Source organism: Penicillium vulpinum (assembly GCF_028829585.1).
Source record: "Penicillium vulpinum strain IBT 29486 chromosome Unknown utg000003l_segment0_segment0, whole genome shotgun sequence".
Taxonomy (NCBI): Eukaryota; Fungi; Ascomycota; class Eurotiomycetes; order Eurotiales; family Aspergillaceae; genus Penicillium; species Penicillium vulpinum.
The window spans coordinates 5764216-5787511 of NW_026643243.1; the positions used below are offsets into that span (position 1 = coordinate 5764216).

Sequence of the window (23296 nt, forward strand, 5' to 3'; positions counted from 1 at the left end):
TCGCTAACATCGTCTAGACTTAGGAGGCTGGGGCAGTGTACTTTGGACAAAGTAGAGGGGCAAAAAAGGCTAGCATAACCAAGGTAATAGGGGAACACCATTGTTGATCATGATTCTAATCCTTTCGATACACACTTGCACATCATAAAGAAGATAATATAAAACAAAGCCCAACCCGCTTTTTTGTGAATGATAAATGGTGGTTGCCTGAGAATATTTGTTTCACTGAGCGACCCTGGGCGATCTCCTTGGCTCCACTGAGCGCTTACGTCCTGCTGTGGAGTTGGATATTAGGAAAATCAAGGAAAAAAAGGAACGAGACTCCCATCTTCTCTTTCGACACTCACTCGTTTTGTCGCCATGCAATTGAATGGCTCCCGTTTCGGGGCTTTCATTCTTATCCTCCTCCAGAGTCTTCAGCTTGTACAAGCAGAGAATCTCATCAGAGCCACCGGGCTGACACAATGTTCCGACAGTGCCGAAGTGACCGTGAATAACTTCAAGGCGGTTTTTACACCACGCAATAACTCCATAAGCATTATCTTTGATGGTTATTCCGAAGTAGCCGGCGAGGTGCTCATTGATGTAGAACTCTTGGTGTACGGATACAGAGCTCTCAACCTGTCATTCGATCCATGCAGTCTTGATTTGGCAGTATTCTGTCCTATGAAGGCCATCGAACTCCAAATTCCCACAATCACCGAAACGTTGGGCGACGACATTCTCGATCAAATTCCATGTTCGTTTACATTTCTTTAAATTGGTTTGAAATCAGGTCCCTCGCGGGCCGAAAAAAACGTGTTCTTACTAACAGTTACGTCATAGCAATCTCCTACGGCGTCCCTGACATCGATGCAATCGTCCGCCTCAAGCTCAAATACAAAAGTGGAGGGAAACAGATCACCTGCTTGGAGACCCGTCTCAGCAATGGGAAAACAATCTATCAAGCTGGTGTGTCGTGGACACTCGCCGTCATAACCGGTCTCGGTCTCGTCACCTCCTCGGTCATATCGCTTCTCGGTCATTCGAACACGGCAACTCATCTTGCTTTCCGGTCGCTCGCCTTCCTCGGATTCATCCAATCACAGGCAATGGTAGGAATGACTTCAGTGAAACTGCCACCGTTTGTGCAATCATGGACTCAAAACCTGCAATGGAGCCTGGGAATTGTGAAGTCGAAAGATCTGCAGACAATCGCGACCTGGTTCCAACGCTCCACCGGCGGTCAACCCTCGAGCGTGTTGACGTCCTCCAGTCTTGTATCTACTGTCTTGCAAAAGCGTTCCGCAATCCATCGCAGAGCCGCAGAGGAAGGAAGTCAAATTCTTCTTCGCGGTATTGAACGGGTCGGAATTCGTGCTTCCGTCGAACTGAGCAACATCTTTATGACCGGTTATCTATTCTACTACTTTGTCACCGCAGTCGTCGTGGCTTGTGTAGCTGTGGTGCTGCTGGTCCGAGCGCTTCTAGCCAAGAAACAGACATCACTTCCAGAATTAGACCGCACTATGGGTGCCGCCGGAGATTGGAAATCTATTCTCCGCAATACCTTCTTCCGGTTGGCATGCATCGGGTACCCGCAGATGTGTATCCTTTGTCTCTGGGAACTCACTCGTCGGGATTCAGCCGCCGAAATCGTCCTGGCCGTTACCATGTGGGTAGTGACAACCGGCGTCTTGGCCTTCGCCACGTTCAAGGTATTCCAACGCGCGATACGATCGAAACAGCAGCACAACACACCTGCGTACACTCTTTACTCCGACCCTGCCACTCTGAACCAGTGGGGTTTCCTGTATATCTACTACCGCGCTCCAGTCTACTATTTCCTTGTCCCAACCCTGGTCTACACTATTGCTAAAGGAATGACTATCGCCTTCGCCCAGCCTGCACCGGTCGCACAGTCGATCATTCTTCTTATTGTGGAAATTCTCATGATGCTCGCAACCGCCATCATCAAGCCGTTCATGAGCAAGGGGGCAAATGTCATTGCAATCATAGCGACGGTACTCGCTTCCCTGAATTCGATCTTCATTCTTGTCTTCTCCAATATTTTCGACCAACCTCCTCTCATGACTGGTATCTTGGGTGTGCTCTTCTTCATCTTGAATGCAATTTTCACTCTTGTGCTCCTGATCTACCTTTTGATTGGTATCGTTTTCGCCATTTTCTTCAAGAAGCCCGACACCAAATACAAACCTCTTGGCGACGACCGCAACTCTTTCCTCTGGTCGGGTACCGGCACGACGACCGAGTTGTCATCCCTCGAGAAGATCGCAAGAGGCGAGGAGGATGCAGAAGGTCACCCCCATCCCGCGCCCGTGGTCACTGCTCCACCTAGTGACGAAGATGTGTCAATGGCAGCTCGAAGACCATATAATGATGTTGTGGATCCTTCGCTGCCGCTCTTCCCGACCAGCTATGATCATACTCGACGATCGTCGTGAGGATCTAGAGCCAATCTCTCTCTCTATTTTTTTTTCCCTTTGTGCTCATATTTTCAACCATTCTCAAGCGAGATTTCTTTAACTACTGCGTTCGATGCATAGGTGTTTCGGGTGGCGATTGTACATATTCACAATTTTGATGTTTTGGGCCTCGCGCCAGGTACTATGTTTCTTAGAAGTTCTTTACTGTACATATGTAGTTTTACATTGAACATGAACACCCCTTACTACTGAGGACTTTCATTATATGATAGTACCGCTACTGTATCTGGAAGACATGGGAGTCAGACCAGGCGTAGACTAACAGAAGGAAATACCGCGCCTCTTTACTATCCACATCCTGTGGCTGAGCTGTCGAGCTAAACCCCTTTCTGCTTTCGTCTTACCTTCTTGAAATCTGTGCATGCTTCATCGGCAAATTCAGACACACCATGTTTGTGCTTCTACTATTGCTTGACTTTGTCAACCAATCACTCGCCCAGTCCAATTCGACGGCCCTGGAAGGCTGGCAGTTTGATGACAGCTCACGCTCAAGTTGGGACATTTTTTGGACATGTGTTTCAACAATCCTTGCCTGCACATGGACAGCCCTGCATATTTCTGTTCCAAGTCGTGATCAGACACAAGCAGTATATATTTTTGTGAAGGCAATGGCATGGGTGGGCACGATACTTGCCCCGGAGTTCATGGCTGGAACCGCAGCCGAAGAACTATGGCAGGCAAGATCTGCAGTGGCACGATGCAATGCTGCTTTCCGCATAGTAAACAGCGAACGCGTTGACCCAGACCCCTCACCATCGGAGGTTTCAGAAACAGAAAAGACAGAAAAGCCTGAGGGTCGCTGGCGCACTATCCAGGGGTTTTGCCTCGGTATGAATGGTGTTCTTCTGCAGACTAAGGACGATTGGACATATCCAGTACGCTGTAGCAATGTTGTTGCTCTGATCAAAGCGCGCGTCATCAAGCCATCTCATTTGAGGATTCGAGACATCCAAGACCGCGCCAAGGCGGACTCCTTTGCCAAAGGATTTACCCTGCTCCAAGCCTTTTGGGTAACTTGCAATATTATTGCCAGACGAGCATACGACTTGCCAATTACAGCCCTCGAGATTTCTACATTGGCTTATATCGCTTGTGCTGCCGCAACATACATAATTTGGTGGAATAAACCAAAGGATATGGTAACACCAATCACAATTTATCTGCCATACGATCGTGATTCCGAGAGTATGCCGTCTCAAGTCAGAGATATCCTAGACGAAGAAGTTGGGAACTGGCTCCACTCGGATGATATCCCTGAAGACACTGACTCTCCGGTATGGATTATCTTTCTCACATTTTTCTATTTCCAACTTGCTGTGTTGTCAATCGTTTTCACACCTTGGTCGTGGAAGAGACAGTGGAAAGTGTTCAAAGATAAGCTGGAAGTGGTAATGCAAAATTCTCAGGGTCGAAGCCCACTGGCGAAGCCCTCTGATGCCAGCACTGGTGGCCCCCGAGATGAGGAAAATCCCCAGGAGACTGAAAAGACATCATATACCAACGATGGCGACCATCAAGAAGATGAAATTTCTGAGAGTGCCATAACAGCATCAGGGTCCGAACAACCAAGAAATGAGCCAAAAGTCGACGGAATATTGACCGTAACGGAAACTTCCCAAGGAAAAGAACCATTGATCAGGTCTTCTGAAGCCAGCGAAAATGATCCTCGAGATGTGGAAACCCGTCAAGAACCCGAGCAAGTATCCGAGGCCCAACATAAGGGCATATCGACAGAAGACGACGAAAGAATGACGATCACGGAATGGACCAACATCGCCCATTTCTACATGTTCGTTTCACTGGTCTTTTGCGGAATACATGTTGCTGCGTGCGTATTATACCCTTGAATATTCTTCTCAATGCCAGATAAAGCTAATAATCGAAACATGTAGATGGAACTCCGCGTTCCCAACACAGGCAGAGCAAACGGTATGGCGAGTGCCCTCGCTATTTGCGCTCTGTATAACGCTGCCTCTGTACTTCAAATTCCTTTGGTCATTCTACTGGCTCCGGCGTACACTGGGTAACAAGGAGAAGCGTGTCTCAAGTGATAGCTGGTCAAAGGCACCTGACCTTCTTTTCATACTGGTGTGGTTTTGCTGTTACGCAACTGCACGCTGGGGAAATGTCATCCTTATGTTTATCTCCCTCCGGGCATTGCCTGCTGGTTCTTATACCAGTGTGGATTGGTTAACATCGATTCCCCACATCTAATTCACATATAATATGTTCTAAATTTGCTGTGACGACACCGTTTGTGTTCTTCTGGTTGAGCAAATTCAGGGTTGGACCATGATTTTCTTTTTCTTTACCCTCGCTTCAAAAATAAAAGCAGAGGAAAGAAACGAACCGCTATCAAACTCATTTTGGTGGTCTATGCGTATGAATAATGGGTCTAAGGGCGCCCCAGGGGTACCGGCTGTGCTGTCATCCCTTGATTCATGCAACCAACTTGTGAGCCTAATACCGAAACGAATGCGTGTAAGCGAAGGCTGAGCATATTACGATCCTCGATTACACACACCTCGAAGATGTCATTCTAAGGCCTAGAATAGACTCGTCAGCTGAACCAAGACGGACTTTGGGCGTACCGATCCGATTCCAAGAAAGGATTACAGCCAATCCGAGGAGACGTGACCGGATCTGCAGCCCGATATGGTGGCTTACCGGCAACGGCAAACCCGTTAGATAAAATAAGCCGGCTGTATAGGCCCCGTTCACACGTGTGGGAAAAAAAAATACTACGTTTCCAGCCAATCTCAGTCATTCGTTTCGGGTCGACTCGCTATTTTGATCTCGTGGCATGGCTGTGTGAGGAGCACGGATTGCAATGGGAACAAGCTGTAGCTGCAGTCACTTTCGGCACCTGTACTCCGTACCGGCGCCCGCTGTGGATGAAGTTGAACTATCGAGTTGCTTTTCAGGCTGAGGCGTCGTGTAGTGATTAGCAAGGTGCGTCAAAGGTCCCAAAGAGGAATATGTATGGCCGATCCCTTCCTCTTCTGTCAACGCCCTGGTTGATTTCCCCCTTGTATTATTCATTTGGGCACAAGGTTATATTTCTTTTTCTGATAGATAAATCAAGGAGCGAAGAAAGGTCCCATTGAGTTTTCGTAAGCTTCAGGGGCAAGGGTCCAATATCTAAAAAAAGAATCAGTTCTTGACTTCAAATTCTCCAGAGCTGAGATCGTTGCGGGGTTGAGGGTTGAGGGAAGATCACGAACGAAAACGCCATCACATTTTGTACCACCAAGTCAGCTCAGCTGAGACGAGTGATCGGCTTTAGGGAGCGTTCAGGCTTAGCGAGCGAAGTGATCGACGCCATAACATATGGAGATAAGGTTGTTGGAATTCCGCTAGACGTGCCTTGCATACCCTAAACAGGGAACTTTCTCAAACATTGTTCAGGGAAATGAGCAAATTTGGAGATGCGAAGGAATAGCAGCTTTGTTATCTTGAAACACCGATTTCTATATGGCAACTGTGGCTTGGGCTTAGCCAAAAGAACCAAAATTGAAAGACCAATAATGCGCATCTATCTGCATAGTTCGTGTAGTACGGCCCACTACCCTCGGTCCGCAAAGTCTAGCGGAAATTCGTAGTTCTTACCGACGATGCTTATTTTCAAGCTAGAGATCAACGCTAACACACTCGGTAGACTTTAGCGAGATGTCCAAGCTCGTTACCATATCTCGTAAACAAACGCCTTGAAGAATCGGGTCCTTTGATCAGCGAATGGGTCCAGGTCTTCGTGGCACTCCAAGGCAAACTGCTATTGCTAATACTTTCCTTCATCGGGTGCTCTAGCATTTGGACTCATCATAATTGGCTTCAGCAAGGCAATTCATGTGCCCCTTTTTACTTAGGCACGCTCCAATTTGCAGTTCGCGGAAATAAGTCACTCGGAGATATTCGGATATCGAGTGCATGATCTAAGCATTCCTGTATTTGTAATTACGGAGATACAAAATAACTCTTAGGGCTCAGGCTGGCATGGGCGTATAGACCTGCTGGTACTATCAAAATGCCCTAATTTAGACTCGCCGTTGAGGGATCTACAGCGTTGGTGTCAAGAAAGGGAAATGAAGGAAACATGCAGCAGGCGCTCGTGGCCCGACGAATGCCGCATCATGAGCCTTTTTTTTATTTTATTTTCTCTTTTTGACCTCTTAGAGCTGAGCTACTGGGTCAATACATGACCATGTGATCGACCACGTTGGCCCCCGACATTGTTTCACCATAGAGGTTTGCGTAGGCATCCCACGCGAGGATATCAGCCATTTTGAAGCGCTTTTGCCGCAGAGGATGGCTTGGGATTTGTTGGTTTCACGAAGGTCTAGACCGAAAAATGAGGTTTGAGTGATTTTGTGCCTTGTTTGACAACTTCGTCGAAGATCCGTTTGTAGAAACTCGGATTGATTTTTACTCCACCCCCTCGCTTCATTCCACGACACATATGTCCAGAGTCTGGATATTCTCAGACCTGAAACATGTGGTTGACCATGTGCTGGAGAAGAATGTTGTATTTACGCTCAGGATAATCGTAAAAACGGGTCTTGTTCCACGAATCCCGATGCGGCTGGTACCTGCCTCCTAGCTCCGGTTACTTGCAGTTGAGCCAATAACGGCAAGCTTGTCGCTTGTTTTGCATAGATGAGCGGAACGGGTATGTGCTTTTGGCTATGCATCCTCGGGGTTTCCCGCCTAACGAATTCCCGATCTGGTATGGCTCATGCGGACTCACTCTTGGCGAGCGTTGAGCTCAAGGGTCGAGATGCCGTCACAGGCCCATGGCAGGTGGAGTCACTGCAGTCAATGAAGATCTTTTCCTCGTCTCCTCTCTCGTTTGGCTGGCACTGCCCATGTGGGCTATGATGCGAAGCTCAAGCTCGCGTGTCCGGCCCTAAAGGCATGCCGTCCGCGTGCATGGAGTCAGACCGGCAATGTATATATAGGAGCTCCCACTCAGCTGTATCATGGCCATCACCCACTCAGCAACTCATCGTCTCTACAGCTTATTTCCTATATAAACCGATCAAAGCCAAGCACACACCTCGCTCTTGAATACCACACTATCACAACCTTCCTTCTTTCTACTAGGCCTCTTCCCTGAGTCTTGACTCTTTGATCCCTCTGAACCTCCTGTGAGAACCTCGTATCTATTACCAGCAACCAGTCATACACCATGTCTCTCCCGGAGTCAAGAAACACAACGTGAGTGTACATATATTCAAATCCATCCTTTTATCAACCAACTAACGAGCTTTTCCCCAGTGCTACCAATGGCACCAGTACCAACGCCGTAAGCCAAGGCAACATCAGCCAAGTGTCTGGAAGCAATCGCAGTAGTGTTGATCTATTTGCACGAGCACCAGCCTCCGAGGGCCCTTATTTTGCCGGTGCGCGGATGCCAGAGAGATCAGCACACCTCACGGGGCTATCAACTCAACTCAATGCTATGGAGGAAATTCTGAAGACTGGAAGTTAGGAAATGAAAGAAAATGAATTTAAAAATATATTAAATAAGCCTAGTAGCGAGAAGTAGAGTGATAAATATACAAACTAAGATCAAAACGCAAGCATCTCTTCGGCTACGCGATCGAGATCGAACTTGTCCAGGTGTATCAAGTAGTTGTAAGCCAAGATTTTGACCAGCTAGCTCTGTGCATCATCGAAGTGCACACCGACATGGCTTTCGCTCGAGAGGTTCATTAAACACACTAGATTGTTGTCCTCCTTCCTCCACGGGCATTACGGTAGCGTCTTGGGGATCCGCTAGTCCCTGATTAGCCATATGTTCTAACAACTGGCCAACTCGTTGCATCTGGGCTGCCTGCCAGGCAATAGTAGCTATGGCCTAGTCTTGAAGACCCGAAGGCCCTCATCCCTCAAGAGCGAGTTGGCAGGTACATAGTCACAAGAGCGCAGTAGTGAACCATACTCTTCAACGGCCCGAGGTCTTTCGGGTAGTCTTCTATGGCGACAGCTTTCATGTCGGTACTAGTGTAATCTCTCACTGGACTGTCACCCGCCAACGTCTGCGCTGGCTCTTTTTCTGAGCTCACCAAACTACTAGGTCTTCTCCAAGAGCTACAGGTGGAGGCCTGCGATTGCAGGAGGGCCTCATGACGTCCCTGAGAAGAAGCTGAATTCATAATAGTGGAGGTTCCCTGGTTAGGCTCAATATGGAGCATCTCTTCGACTATTTGACTGCGATGCTGGGGAGTCCTTTCCTCAGGGTCAGTTCCGTGGTATAGTTATTAGCAGTCTTGGGCCAAGAAATATATAGGTACGTCATAGTTATCCTACTGGTACACATTGTGAAGAGATGATGTCCCTTCTAGGTGCTATGTATGTATGTATGTATGTAGCTATATTGTATCTCAGATAATCTAATAGTACCATCATCCACCAAGCCATAATATGTACCATATGAGTGTATATATTCCTCCAAGCACCTTGCTTATAGTATCTCAAAGATGTAAGATGCTACTTCCTCGTAAATTGTACTGGGGAATTCATGTCCTGCTTCGTAGAACTTGAAGACAACATTGCCACCCAGGGCAGCCGTGGCGTCAGGAACAATCTCACTTTTGATAATGATTAAATCATTATCACCACACAGAATGTGAACTTTGTTATCTCCAGGCCTCTTATTTTCGTTGCTTGAGGTCTCGTTCTGTGCAGTCAGATACTCGCCAAGACGCACCCAATTATTCCATTGGCGCTGTTGTAGGATCGGGCCATAGCGCATGCTAGACATGAATGCATGAACAAACCCTGTATGATTATTCACCTGCCACGCCACGGTAGATGGGACATTGATGTGGGGGTAGCTTCGGGACAGAATTTGGGTTGCTGCAGCGCTTTGGGAAGGCAGTTCCTCGGTGAGTGCATCCGCGGCATTGAGCTTCGTGTCCTTGGGCTTGGGCGTGACCAAGGGGCCTGCACCCAGTCGACGGCGAACCAATGATGTTAAGATATTCTCAGGCATAAGCCCCTTTGAGTAAAGGAGTCGAGTCTGGAAACTGATATGCGAATCGCGGAGCAAGCCTGCAGGCGCTAGGAGCACCAATGACGAAATAAGGTGAGGAAAATAGGATGCAAAGGTAGCGGCAATACCACCACCCAGAGAGTACCCAGTAAGGCAGAATTTACCGGACTCTGCACCTGTCCAAGAGATGGGCGAAGACGTCAGAGCGAGGAAGATCTGTGTCGAAAAAAGACGATCATCTTGTGGAAGATCAGCAGGGCAGTCGGAATATCCTCTTCCAAACCTGTTTTCTTCGGGTCAACGATAAAGCAAAGTATTGAATGTTGTGCAACACGTACAAGTCAAATAGCATCACACGACAGCCACGGTCCACCAGCGCATGGGCCACCCCACCAAGCGCAATACACGGCGTGGTGATGCCATGCACAAACAACACCTTGGGTCCATCTTCTGGGCCCCATTCATACACTCGGATTGACCCGTACGGGGTAAAGACATCACGAGCACCGGGTAGGACATCAGTGGGGAGAGGCAGCTGGCCATTCTCCAACTCGGATATGCTGGCCGAGACTGCCAATCGAGGCGAGGAGAAAATTGTCTTGGGGGATTCGCTTTGAGCAAACCCCGAACGAGCGATTAGACCAAGTGTAAATGAAGCCCCGGCCACTGCTAGTAAGGGAAGCTTTGATTCGTTGTCTGAAAAAGCACCAGAGAGGAAATCCACAGTTTGACTGTACAGGGACATGGTTGCGATTGCGGTTAAGTTACCCCTGGAACGAGCAAGATCGAGGATTGCAAAGGTTTTGTGATGCAATATTGACTATCTAACTGATGCTGAGAACAATGAAGGAAAGAACTAGCAATAGCAGACGAAAGGAAGAAGTTGGGGACTATGTATTCTGTTGGGAAGTGCCCCAGGGCTGCTGACCACGCGCTGAAGGTTGAACCCGTGGACGTTAGGTATGTGGATGATAAGATTAGATAAGACCCCCAACCGACCTCGGTTCGAGGTACACGAACTTGTTAACCTGCATACCTACATATGCTGTACAGACATACCTACATATGTCGTACAGATTATTATAAGCAACACTGTATCTGTGTCTCAGCAATAATATACATTCAAAAAGACGCCTAAAAAGAACATCTAAAAACACATCGCACGTTTCTTCCATTTAACGTCCTTGATATCAGGTTTTCAAACCCTCACGTCGTCAAGCATAGCAGCCGCATGAGTGGCTGACTATTCTCGCATATCATGATAGAATATATTTACTTCCTGTTGAGTCAAAAATTGGCCCCTTCTTTCTAGGGTATTCCGCAATACTCGGATGGCCTTCGGCACAGGCAGCCTGTAGAGCAGAGCCTTGACGACCATTTTGAGCGTTAACTTCCGCGTTATTGGTTATTAATACGGCCACGGAAAATTCATCGTCTCCATAATTGACGGTTATATGATGCTTGATAAGTATTTCCAGTGTTGACATGTGTCCCCTACAGGACCTCGCGTTCGGTTCATCCCGCATCACCAGTTCTGCTAACGCATCATTCTAATGTCCACGTTCAATTAACCTTGCAACAAGGGCTTCTTATATATTTGAAGTTTGAGAATAGGTTAAGGTTGTTTCAACCCCAAGGCCTCTAATCATTCGCTTTGCCTCATAAAACTGAATTCGCGTTACTGCAACCTTCACCAAAAGACCTGGTGGTCGATGAACCACTGCTTTCTGGTCGATTACTCATGACTCTCGTATCGTCTTCCCTTCTAGACTGGCAAGAGCCTCTGCGGATCAGTGTCTATACGCAAATAATAGAGTATATTTTGAGCGAGAAAACTGTATGGAGAGAGAAATGAAGAAAGGCGAAAGTACTCTGGATCTTACGATCTTATAATACTTGTAGAAATACTTATACGCAGCCTTAGAAGCCAAACCCGGGCCTAAAGAGAAACTTTATACAAGCACAAATGACCATCTTACATGTATTGACTTTTGTATTCAACATTCCTCGAGTACACATTATAAAGACATGCGCTAAAATAAATTACAATTTGAAATCTAGTCATTCCGACAAAGGAGGGAAAGATCGGATGAAACTGAAAAGCAATAGGTTAGCGACCTCACAAAATGGAACTTGAGGGACAAGAGCACATACTGAGCAGGGCACTCATACCCAGCAGGGTTATTGTGAAGATAGAGCTGGTGGTATTCCTCCGCATCCCACCACTGACCTGCCGGCAGAACCTTGGTAGAAAGCGGCGTTTTGTACCACTCCTTGCTGACTTTTTCTGTGATTTCCTCTGCGATCTTCTGCTGCTCTTCCCCGTGCGTAAAGATCGCACTGCGGTATTGTGTGCCAACATCCGGACCCTGTCGGTTTTCTGTGGTGGGGTCGTGCATGCGGTAAAAGAATTCGAGGAGCTGGCGGTAGGTCACAATTGAGGGATCAAAGGTCATCTGGAGGGCCTCGGCGTCTGTGGGGAGCCAACAGAAATAAATCAGTATTTAAAGATGCGATTGCGATAAGGAATTTCGCGCCATTTTTTTTTTTTTTGTCTCGGGTAGCACTTACGGCCAGTTGAACCGGAGCAGACAGCTCGGTATGATGGCGAGGAGGTGTCACCACCGCAGTAGCCCACCTTGGCGTCGAGGAGACCTTTGCCGTTGCCGAAATTCTTGCGGTACAGGTGCTCAACGCCCCAGAAGCAGCCGGCTGCTACGGTTGCGGTCTGTGTGCCTGACATTGTGCGTGATCGTGTCTCTGGGGTCAAGGAAAAAGCTGAGCTAGTGGAGAAGGAACGGAAAAAGCGTGAGAAAACACTCGAGGCAAGCGGAGCGGCGAAAGTCATCGGAAATTGTGGTGGATGGTGGAGACGTACTTGATATAAGTGGGGATGGTCGCAGGTTCGGAAGTGAAAGGGGATGTACAGATTGCCGTGGCAGCGACTGAAAGGAAGCAGTTTGAGGAGAATATAGCTGTGTAAAGTGAAAGAATAAAATCAGAAATAGAAGAAGGGGAAAAAAGAGAAGAAATAGAAGCTCCAAGAATTGGAGCTTGATGGCGTCATTTCTAAGCAGCGGGGGAATTCGACAGGGATTGGTTGGTTAGGGCTTGGCAACCTGATTATTATTCTTATTGTACAAAAGCTATTCAGCTACCAACAATGCAACAGAGAAATGACAGCCCGAAATTCCTTGAGAATTCTGTCGAACGAAAAAAAGAAATGTGGTATCTGCTACGCCAACAAAACGCCGATTCCAAAGAATTGAAACAAAACAAAATCAAAATGATTCACCAGAGTCGACTACCATGCTTGTGAGTTGTGGTCAGCAGGAGGCGCTGCCATCGCACTGAGACGGATGGCATCTCTGCTGGATAGGCTGATAGTTCGAGGTCGACCGTCTCCGCCCAATGTTGTGCGGCGTCCCGTATGCTTCATGACTGGGAGAGTATGCGGACTCAAGACACGAGGCTTGGCATCGTGTTCTCTCTCGCTCTTGACCATGCGCCGTGCTTGTGATGCGGTAAACATGTGGTTGTCTGCTGGTGCGGTCCCATGGGTGTTGGAAGTCGGGCTGCGACGACGGTGAACTCGTAGGGCATTGGAGGATGGATTGCTGAACTGTCCACTAGCAATCCGCCCACTAGACATACGTCGCATGGCTGAATTGATCTTAATCGCCTCTTCCTTGTCTGATTTCCAGTTGTCCCTGTTTTCAGATGCTGGACTGCTCGAAAAGTTCCCGCTGGGGCTGCGAACTGCAATCCGTGATGGACGGTCCGTCGGGGTGCGGTTCATAAAGCTGCTTCCCTCAATATCACGAAGTGGGGAGCTCTCTCTTCTTGAAAGAGGAAGGCTGGATGATGGCGGTGGTGCCAATGGTGAGCTGCCATTTCTCTTGGTCAAAAATCCTGCCTTAAAGCGACTGCTGTTCTTTTGGACGTTCAAAGTGGACTCAGTGGGCTCGGCAGGCTCGTCAGGGGTAGGAGAGACAGAACCTGACGGGCTAACAACCCTCGGGATATTTCGTGGAATAGGAGATCCTGATCGAGGGGGCAACCATGACTCTTCAAAGCTGGCTTCATCAGCAGAGGCAGAGTCCTTCTTAGGGGTCTTTTGGAACTCGGTCAAAGGGCCTTCTTCCTCATCGTCCTTCCATCGGACAGATCGTTTGGGAACCTTTACTTGAGTTTTCTTCGGCGTAAAGCTGACACTCTTCCGACCAGCAGTGCCTTTGCGGCGACGTGGAGAGCCTTTAGTTGGCGAAAGAGGAGCGCTGAATGTGACTGGGGGATTGTCATTTGCTACTGGTGGCAAGCTCACCAAGCTGAAGCGCTTCTTTGTTTTCGTGGGGCTTGGGGGCCTGGCAGAGCTGACATTCGGGACAGACAGCATGGTACCATCTGGTTTGACGAGGTTGGCTGCTACATCTGAACAGTCCTCTAACATCTTTGTAAGGATAGTGTGCCCCTTTTTAATAGCCTCGTCTGCATTTAGCTGCATGATATCCTCGATGGAGTTCATCATCTCAAACTGTGCTTGCAACAGAAGCTGCACAGCAGCAGCTTCTCCAGCCTTGTCTTGTTCTAACACAGCTGTCAAGGCTTCACGCTCTGCGTTGGACCGAAGAAGGTCTGCTTCTCGGTTCAAATTCGCGTAGTCGCTGTTATCGGTAATATCAAATTCTTGGAGCTGCTTTGCCGCGTTCTCGACCGCCGAGGTCACCGCTCGATCCCAGGTGCTTTTTGATAATTTCCGGTTATAATGATGTCTGCTACCTTCCAGTTCGAGGAGGATTCCCTGTGCAGATTTGCGAACAGCATATAGGCTCGATAATCCTTCCTCGGTTTCATGTGCGGCGCAAACGTTATCAAAAGCCGCAATCCAGGACGATAAAATGCCAATTCTGCGGCCAATTTGCCTCAGTTTCAGCATGTTGTTGGTCTTCTCTTGCCTCTCGGGCAACGTGTGTTCGTAAGCATTGCGAATCCGGGCAACACCCTCACGTAAAACAGCGTCTTTCTTCTCGCCCTGCTTGTGGAACTTGGCAAATGCTACCTTTTCATGGTCCTTTGCCTGCGCTTTGAGCTCATTGATCAAATTCATTTGCTCATCGATCTTGACCAAAAAGTCCTTCACATGTCGATTAACATTGAACACATTCCGTGTGACCTTAGTCTGGATGTTCTTTGCTCGATTCGCATATCGAAGAGTATTTTGGGTCTCATCAAAATGCTGGCTTGAAGGGCTGACGCAGACAATCATGACTGTCTTGCAATTGCCACCAAGAGCAAATTTGAGTAATCGAGTGAGTTTTGAGTTTCGGTAGGGGATGTGATTGCGCTTTCTCGCATCGCAAAGTGCATTGATGCAGCTTCCCAGGGACAACAGAGACTTGTTAATATTGGCGCCTTCGAATAAACGTTCTCCTCTATTCTGTGTCGCGCTGGCACGCTCACTTCCTGCTAAATCAATGATACTGAGAGTTGCCATGGTGTGAGGCTCATTGACGTCCGCGTTTCGATCTTTTTGGGCGATGTTGATTTGAAGCACGGCATGCGATCGGGACGATGTGGCATTTGCTGCGGTAGGAGACATGGTGCGGCGCTCATTGCCTTGAACGATCATGTCCATCACCTGCCCCACATTCTGCGGGTGGTGACTTGACAGCCCAGCAACTGAGACCGACTGATTGGAATCCTCCCGTAGCATCAATCCACCCTTTCCACTGCTACCACTAGGGACAAGCAAGTCACGAATGGTTTCGTTATAGATCTCGAGGTAGGAAAGAGAAATTTCAGTTGACTTTTCGCCTGCTCGTTCGTCAATCCGCTCAAACAGCTCCTGCATAGTGAGAAAGATGATGCCAGGCTGTTGGGCAGTTCCGGTGATTGTATGTGTCTTTCCACATCCGGTAGCTCCATATGCAAATACCGTCGCGTTGTATCCATCGAGCACGTTGTCGAGTAAGCCGCGTGTTGTAGATTCGTATACTTCCCCCTGGGAGGCATTTTGGTCGAAGATGCGATCGAATGCGAAGGTTTGGTCCTTGACGCGCTTACCGTTGGGCACCACGCTTCTGGAGAACTTTTGGACAGGATTGTCCTCTGGGGGGTCAAACACCCTAGTCCAGTTAGAATGCTGGACCCAACATTCAAAATTAATGGAATACTTACAAGCATCGGTCATCAATTACTTTAACGATAGACCGTAAACCCTTCTGGTTAAGTTTCGGTGTCGGCGCACCAGCGAGGGAACCATCGCCGAGGAACAGAGGACCCTCGTCACATCGTGTGATTTGGGCTGCCTCCCTGATAGTAAAGGGGCGGACTCTGACTGCAACGCTGATCGAGGAAGCGCCATCGGGGGCAGCCATGTTGAAAGTTTGGGTCCGATCAACCCCAGGTCGCGAAGCCGTTTGGCGGGGCCGGTACGTCAGGTAGTTGGCGACACCCTGCAATAGCAAGGCCAACGGGAAAGATTAGCGGTTTCGGGTTGAAAATGAGGAATGTAGAGAAATCGAAGAATGGATCTAAAGTAGTATGGGGTAGGGGTGCAGTATTCTCCGAGGGGGGCTCCTTGAAGCGATTTCATTTGTTGATGCGCGTGCATGTTGTCATCTAGTGGTTGCTCCGGGCAACCCTTGTATAGTGGTAGTGGGCATTTGGGCGTGGCAATACCGCTACTCCCATACTAACGGTTCCTGTCCCCCGATATATTGGGTGTTGCAGGCGTTGTACACGTCCTGTCTGCTCTGTTTACACTCACTATTTTCCCATATCCATCACCCATTTGTGGTTGATATTAGGCTTTTTATAGTATTAACCCCGGGATGCTTAAATAAAAGCCGTAGGAGGCGATCATGGCATTATCATGACATCAATCAATCAAATATTGTACATAGCAAAGTCATCTACACTGTTTATGATTCTTTCCACCTTCTTCTCCTGTCTAGGTACAAAACTGAGAAGGGGAAGAAGATATCTCAAAAGATATCCAAAAAGACATCTAAAAACATGATTTAAGAAGACCATCAAAAGACTGTATCACAAGGCCGTATAAGGGGCCGACTATTCTTGCCTACTATCACTGTAATAATTCCCCAAAATTACTTACAGTGATTGCTAACGATAATAGTGATTTTTATCATAAAGTGCATACATATGTTTACTCTAGAGCTATGGCCTTTGTTGTTGCTGTTGTCTTAATATCATGTTTCGCCGGAATAAACGCCATGCGATGCTTGTAATCACCAAAGCCCTCTCCCTGAAACGCCGAAAGCCGCAGACGTGGATCCTCTGACCTAGTTATTTCTTGCAAGTCATAATGGCCCCCATCATTCTCCCTGCTCCTCCTCCTCCTCTTCCTCCTCATAGATCGGCATGACAACATCCCAGCCTGGATCCTCATCGTCAAGGTCCATATCAAGACCGTCATTCTGACCCTCACTAGATTTGTGGAAGCGGAAGGCAATTGACTGTCCATTCTGAAGACCCGCCTCCATTAGAGTTACTGGCTTATTCCCTGACTCTGTTTGGAGGCGCCTCCAGCCTTTTTCGGGATCCGCTCTGTCAACTGGCTCGCCCAACTCAATGTTGGAGGAGTCGTCAGGAAGAAGGTCACCATTTATGTCTTTGACTTCTCGTGATTTTAGAGCTTCCAGGAGCTTTTCTTTGGTGAAGTCGAGAGATTCGTGGGGTTGGAGCATCAGAAGCACAGTAGTTTTATGCTTCTTAAAGAGGAGGGTCACAGCGCTCGAGGCGGTTCTGGATTGCTTGGGCGGCTGCTCGGTAATTAGCCTCCTTTTATTCGATGATATTCAATTGAAAAGGCCAATTCACGTACCATTTTGGAGATTGCGGGGGAATTAAAGGGCAAGTCGCGACTGGGTAATAATTCATTTGGGAATGACGGAAGGCGGAGAATCCGGCGGGACTCCGAGTTCCGCCCTCCGAACTTCTGAGCTTCGCCAGCATCAGTTGCTCACATTCACCAAGTTCTCTATAGCCAAACATCGAAGCTTACTGCTAGCAACTTCATTCATTTGTTACAGACTTCATCATGGAGGCCAATCACGCCCCATCTCCCGACTCCTCAAGCCATAATTCTATCGTCCTCAAGGTCGTCCACTGGGACAAGCTGTTTGAATCTGACAGTCCTCCACGGTTAGGCATTGAGTTTGGCAAGCGGTTACCATATGCTACTATGTCCGCTTTTTCGACAGGGCTGGCACTAGGGTACTATCACGGCAGCAAAAAGGCAGGGCTCGTGTTTCGAGCTGAAAACGCGCATCGTTTCCCCACGACATCCACAGGGTGGTTCCAGTATCATAAAACTAAAAACTATATTGGTGTGGTTGGAGGCGTCAAGGATGGCATGAAGATGGGATTCAAGCTTGGTGCTGGCGCACTTGCATTCTGTTTGTTCGAGGAAACAGTGGACTATGCTCGGCATGACGAGAGAGACTTTTTATCGACAGTCACTGCTGGTCTCTCATTCTCCGGAATATACAGCTTGCTTGGTAAGGAAACTATTCTGCTTAGGCACCATCACTGGAGGAACCAAAGCTGACCTAGCTTATTCACACAGCTCGTCACGACGTCTACACTGCCGCCCGTACAGCGAAGCTTGGGTTGAAATTGAGCTTGACCTATGGTCTGTTGCAAGATGTGCTTGAGACTTTGAAAGGAAACCGGCCTGCCTACGTTGATTTCTTCCTCGGTAACCGTCGGTCTAAGGTTAGAAAGGAAGGATCAATCTGATCATAGGTGGGCCCATATCACAATGCCTTCCTAAATCCTTCCGCGCGGATGTTCCAGTCTCGTGGCACGCTTGGGATATCCTCAATGCCGAGAACCAATGTGATAGGCTTTCCCGCTTCACTCTCTCGGATGATCTTTGGCTTTCGATCGAGAAATGGCTGCCATGTATACTGTTACAGGTGGTATACATTTGAAATTGGCGAGATGAGCTGCATATCCGTGTCAATGCCGCCCCTTTTACTATTTCTACGCCCCCATCGAGCCACTCTGAGATCTTTAGTCTGGTGACCATCCTGGCCTTTCTACACCTGATTCTGTTCCCCGACAACAACGCTCGCGCCACATTCTTGGTTGTATTATTTGCTTTTTTTGATACCCATTTGTCCAATTAGCATCAAACAAGATGAACATTTTTGTCCTTGGGCTGCTCATAGGGACACGTGACCCATCGCCGGATTCTGTGTGGGAGTATGACCACGCCTCAAGTTGATTGGCAACGCCATTGTGGCGTGACTAAAGTGCATTTGAACTAAGATCTTATCTGACATTTTATAAGCAACCTTGGAAGTTAAACGTGTTAAGTAGGGACTACTGGGTAAGCAGGTAGTATAAAATCACCTAGTCAAGTTTAATGGCTGCCACGACACAAACATGCATATTTCTAAAGTAAACTAGAAGATTCAAGACCCTAGGAACAAAGTTGGCATATTTTCCCAGGCGTTTCTTTTTCTTTGTTTCCGGGGATAAGCAAAAAAGATAGACAAGATCGGCCCGGACGCTGCAGGTTCAAAGGATGCGATTGACCGCTCAGTGCTGACGTCCCCCACTAAAAAAAAAAAAGAAAAGAAAGAGAAAAAAAGGATTCAAGGCTGACATATTTGATCTACTCCGTATATTGCAATTCACTTAGATACTAGAAGATAATTCAACCGAATCTTCCAAAGTGGATGTTCTCATAGAGTTTCCGAAGGTTCCCAGCTGATCGGTGGAGAAACCGCATTTGACGTCGATTCGGAAAACCCCCCACCTCACTGAAGACCTTAGCTCGAACTTGTCTTGACCTTTTTTTTCCAACTTCTTCTCTATATCCTACATCCATGTCTGTCCGTTAAACTCTACATTAGCAACCCATTGGGCGCTGAAGATGCCGATGCGAAGTTCGACGCTGCTTTCGTCGACGTCATCGATTTATTGACCTCTTTATGTCTGGGAGAAAATAATTGAACCATCCGTCTCACATCCTCATTCAGAATCGCAACTTAGATCACAATGCGTCGCCATGGCAGGTCCAGTGGTGGTCCAACCAAAGCCGTCTCGCCCTTATCCGACACGGTGTCCCTCATACGTTCGTTCGATTCGGTCATGAACCCAAACCGACCTGCGCGTCCCTCGCCCCTAGCCTCCTCCCACATCAAAGCTTTGCCTTTGGAACTGGTAGATCGATTGCGGTCTTTCCCGCTGTTTCAAGCTACTCCGGAATCCTTTTTGATCGAAGTCGGACAGCACCTGCGCCCACAGCTCCACGCACCCAACGATTACATCTTGACGGAAGGTGATGAGGCAAAGGCAATATACTGGCTGGTGCGGGGTGCCGTCTCAGTCACATCGCGGGATGGCGAGAGTATATACGCCGAGCTCAAACCCGGGGCGTTCTTCGGGGAGATTGGATTGCTCATGGACCGTCCTCGCACTGCGACCATTATCGCCCGGACTCGATGCATGCTGGTCGTGCTAACAAAAGACGACTTTCGGAATATATTGCCTCGGTATCCGGAGGTCGAGCAGGCGATTCGGGAGGAGGCACAGGAACGGTTGATGATTTTAGAAAAGAAAAAAAAAAGAAACATCCGCACCTGCACTGGATCTGTCAAGCCCGGCACGAAGAGGCTCAAAACGACTACGTGACAGCTTTTCAAAGGATCTAGCGGTTGCAGAGGATGATGGGGACTTGAACACCAAGTCCGTGTACAAGAAGAGGAAGTCACCGAGCCCCGGTCGGCGGGATGGCTCCAGCGCACTGGCAAATGGATTGGTCAACGTACGTCTCTTACTAAAAGAGCTGCCGCTTTTTTCTGGGTTGCCTGCCGATATCCTCCACTATCTTGGTCTCAATGCCCAACCGCGATCTTTCCCTCCATTTACCGACATTATAAAACAAGACTCCCAGGGCCGTGAGCTCTATTTCATTGTTCGCGGCGAGGTGGAGGTTCTTACGGAAAAGGCAGAGGTGGACCACCCATCAACAAACAAAAATAGCCCAAATGGGCTTGTTGAACGGCCGGGAGTTGAGGTTAAGGCTAGGCTGAAGCAAGGTCAGTACTTTGGCGAGGTGGTCAGTCTAGATTTAGCACTTCGGAGAACCGCTACAGTTCGATCTGTGACTTCGGTTGAGTGTTTGATGCTCGACGGTGACGTCCTTGGTGAATTTTGGGAGAAATGCCCAAGTGACGTGCGGGAACAAGTTGAACAGACTGCCCAAGCAAGGCTTCAGGCAGCAGCCGATGGCGATGTTGTCATGTCTGACGAGCCAGATCCGCAACCATCTATGGGTGATCTCGCCCTCGATGACAGAGTAAAGATCACATCATCGCGCCGACGGTCAATGCCATTACTTACTCTCACTGAAACCGAACTGGATGGACCACATCAGTCCTCGAGTGTTGAGGACCAGGACCAGGCTGTGTTGCGGCCCTCCGACCCCGATCCATATCTCAGCTTGGGTCTGGATAAGGTCAGGATGCGAAGTCGACGCGGGTCGCTAGCACCGTTGGCCCCCGAGGAGATGTCAGGGGAACAGCAGCGGTCATCCCCCACGGAGCCGCGCTCTGCCAGTTCTTCAAACCTTGCCCTTCCCGAAACTGCCAGCCTCTTCAAGTCATATCAGACTGAGCGACCCCGGATTGATGGTTCCAATGGAATACTTCCGGACAGCGTCCTGCTAAGCATTTTCCAATTCCTTGAGCTCCACCACCTTCTTCGGATGAGGGCAGTGTCGTCCCATTGGTCAGAGCTCTTGTCCAGATCTGCCGACGTGATTCATGATCTAGATTTGAGCATCTACAACCGTAGAGTTACAGATGACGTTCTTGTTAAGATCATCTGTCCCTTTGTCGGCAATCGACCCCGATCCGTGAATATCAACAATTGCTTTCACATCACCGACGAAGGCTTCACGGCATTGGCCACGACTTGTGCCCCAAATACCACCGTGTGGAAGATGAAGAGTGTGTGGGATGTCACGGCCTCTGCCATTCTTGACATGTCCAGCAAGGCTACTAATATGGAGGAGGTAGACTTGAGCAATTGCCGCAAGGTCGGAGATACACTTCTCGCCCGGATCATTGGATGGGTCGTGCCTGCCGATCAGAAGATAGGCGAGAAACAGTTATCGATCAAACCCACAATCCAGACAGCAGAATGTACAGTGTACGGCTGTCCAAAATTGAAGAAACTCACTCTCTCTTACTGCAAACATGTCACCGATCGATCTATGCATCACATTGCGTCTCACGCCGCTGGTCGGATTGAGGAAATGGATTTAACTCGTTGCACCACAATCACGGATCAAGGGTTCAGATACTGGGGGAATGCTCAGTTCACCAACCTGCGAAAGCTTTGCTTAGCGGATTGCACGTATTTGACGGACAATGCCATCGTGCATCTAACTAACGCGGCCAAAAACCTGGAAGAATTAGATCTGGTAAGTCTAGACTTTGCTGGGCTCTGTCAAACTAAAAACAAAATATCATGGTTTACTAATCGTGACTAGACTTTTTGCTGTGCATTGTCAGATACGGCAACCGAGGTCCTTGCTTTGCAGTGCTCACATTTGAAGTATCTTAATATGGCGTTCTGCGGCTCTGCAATTTCCGATCCCTCCCTAAGGAGCATCGGTCTCCACCTACTCTCTCTTCAACATTTATCGGTCCGTGGCTGTGTTCGAGTCACTGGAGTGGGTGTTGAGGCTGTTGCAGAGGGCTGCCACCAACTCCAGATTTTCGATGTCAGTCAATGCAAAAATCTCGGACCCTGGCTTGAGGACGGTGGTGCTATGCACTACCAGCCGAGAATCGAATTCAAAACTGTCGCCCCGAACAAAAAGATATTTGAATGAACAAGCAACCCATACAAAGCTTGACCTTTTCATTTCACACCTCTCTACCCTGGTTTCTGTACGGCTATCTTTTCCCTCCACAACGACGCCTGGAGTGGCTCCCGACCATCCGCCCAGTTGCATGATACATTTATTGGCACATAGTGTATGCCTCTATAATACTTTTTGTTATTAATTTCTAGGCTCATTGTTTTCTAGTTTTTGCTTTGCCATGTACCTGATCTCGGCGTTTGAATTTACCGGGACAATGTGTTTCACTTTTGGATTACATTCTTGTGTTGGGTTGCAGGTTCTTGTTTTTACATTGTTTGGGGGGGTTTCGGGTCTAGCCCGTGGGCAGGCCAAGCATGGCCGGAGTTCAAAAACTGAAGGCATCTATGAGTTACAGGGAGTTTGTCTCTTTCCCTTAGTACTCAATGCTCTTGGACTATCTTCTATCTTTTCTTACGACTTAATGCTGCACGTCTATCTGATTTGATCGACATTTTTTGGTGTATTTTAGGGTTGATACTATCTATTTCTAGTGTATCTAAAATTAAACGTAGAAATTTATTTGACTATAAAGCTGAAGGTCTTGTAACATATGCTCTCTCTGTTCGAATAGAGGCAGCCCCTAGTTTCTGTATGAAAATGTAACCACTTGCACAATTTCTTACATTACACCCACATAGTCCATATCTCTCTGGTCTTGGAGATTGTAAAGACAAATTTCAACTTATAGCCTAAGAATGATCTTTGTGCCGCCTTTTCTACCACCTTTGTTATCCCTTTTCTTTACTAACATCCTTTATTATAGGGCCTTGTCTCAACTCGTTTGATGTCATGTATAAACACTCTTGAGATAAAGACAAAGGGCCCAATATCATTATATCATACCCTTACTATCTATCCCTCAGCTCTCGATTCTACTTGGTGTTTATATAGCCCATTTTATATCGA

The 23296-nt window shown here is 48.0% G+C and overlaps 9 protein-coding genes across 9 annotated transcripts; 5 read left to right on the plus strand and 4 right to left on the minus strand.

Moving 5' to 3' along the window:
* Positions 1–360: 360 nt before the first annotated feature.
* N7479_007222 (transient receptor potential ion channel family protein) lies at positions 361–2444 on the plus strand (the record flags this gene model as incomplete). The annotated part of the gene is made up of 2 exons (XM_057254916.1): positions 361–739; positions 826–2444. The coding sequence occupies 2 exons, from the start codon at positions 361–363 to the stop codon at positions 2442–2444; spliced, it is 1998 nt and encodes a 665-aa protein (XP_057108778.1).
* Positions 2445–2875: 431 nt separating this feature from the next.
* On the plus strand, positions 2876–4700 carry N7479_007223 (uncharacterized protein; the record flags this gene model as incomplete). The annotated part of the gene is made up of 2 exons (XM_057254917.1): positions 2876–4314; positions 4379–4700. 2 exons carry the CDS (start codon positions 2876–2878, stop codon positions 4698–4700), a joined length of 1761 nt encoding a protein of 586 aa, XP_057108779.1.
* A 2971-nt stretch (positions 4701–7671) lies between these two features.
* On the plus strand, positions 7672–7974 carry N7479_007224 (uncharacterized protein; the record flags this gene model as incomplete). Its single annotated transcript, XM_057254918.1, has 2 exons — positions 7672–7700; positions 7761–7974. 2 exons carry the CDS (start codon positions 7672–7674, stop codon positions 7972–7974), a joined length of 243 nt encoding a protein of 80 aa, XP_057108780.1.
* Positions 7975–8949: 975 nt separating this feature from the next.
* N7479_007225 (alpha/beta hydrolase) lies at positions 8950–10225 on the minus strand (the record flags this gene model as incomplete). The annotated part of the gene is made up of 2 exons (XM_057254919.1): positions 8950–9763; positions 9819–10225. The coding sequence occupies 2 exons, from the start codon at positions 10223–10225 to the stop codon at positions 8950–8952; spliced, it is 1221 nt and encodes a 406-aa protein (XP_057108781.1).
* Positions 10226–11541: 1316 nt separating this feature from the next.
* On the minus strand, positions 11542–12328 carry N7479_007226 (peptide-methionine-S-sulfoxide reductase; the record flags this gene model as incomplete). Its single annotated transcript, XM_057254920.1, has 3 exons — positions 11542–11575; positions 11635–11953; positions 12052–12328. 3 exons carry the CDS (start codon positions 12326–12328, stop codon positions 11542–11544), a joined length of 630 nt encoding a protein of 209 aa, XP_057108782.1.
* Positions 12329–12784: 456 nt separating this feature from the next.
* N7479_007227 (kinesin family protein) lies at positions 12785–15857 on the minus strand (the record flags this gene model as incomplete). The annotated part of the gene is made up of 2 exons (XM_057254921.1): positions 12785–15605; positions 15658–15857. 2 exons carry the CDS (start codon positions 15855–15857, stop codon positions 12785–12787), a joined length of 3021 nt encoding a protein of 1006 aa, XP_057108783.1.
* A 960-nt stretch (positions 15858–16817) lies between these two features.
* N7479_007228 (uncharacterized protein) lies at positions 16818–17329 on the minus strand (the record flags this gene model as incomplete). The annotated part of the gene is made up of 2 exons (XM_057254922.1): positions 16818–17264; positions 17327–17329. The coding sequence occupies 2 exons, from the start codon at positions 17327–17329 to the stop codon at positions 16818–16820; spliced, it is 450 nt and encodes a 149-aa protein (XP_057108784.1).
* A 213-nt stretch (positions 17330–17542) lies between these two features.
* On the plus strand, positions 17543–18243 carry N7479_007229 (uncharacterized protein; the record flags this gene model as incomplete). Its single annotated transcript, XM_057254923.1, has 2 exons — positions 17543–18002; positions 18071–18243. 2 exons carry the CDS (start codon positions 17543–17545, stop codon positions 18241–18243), a joined length of 633 nt encoding a protein of 210 aa, XP_057108785.1.
* A 1269-nt stretch (positions 18244–19512) lies between these two features.
* On the plus strand, positions 19513–22357 carry N7479_007230 (uncharacterized protein; the record flags this gene model as incomplete). The annotated part of the gene is made up of 3 exons (XM_057254924.1): positions 19513–20054; positions 20116–21943; positions 22013–22357. The coding sequence occupies 3 exons, from the start codon at positions 19513–19515 to the stop codon at positions 22355–22357; spliced, it is 2715 nt and encodes a 904-aa protein (XP_057108786.1).
* Between the last annotated feature and the right edge of the window lie 939 nt (positions 22358–23296).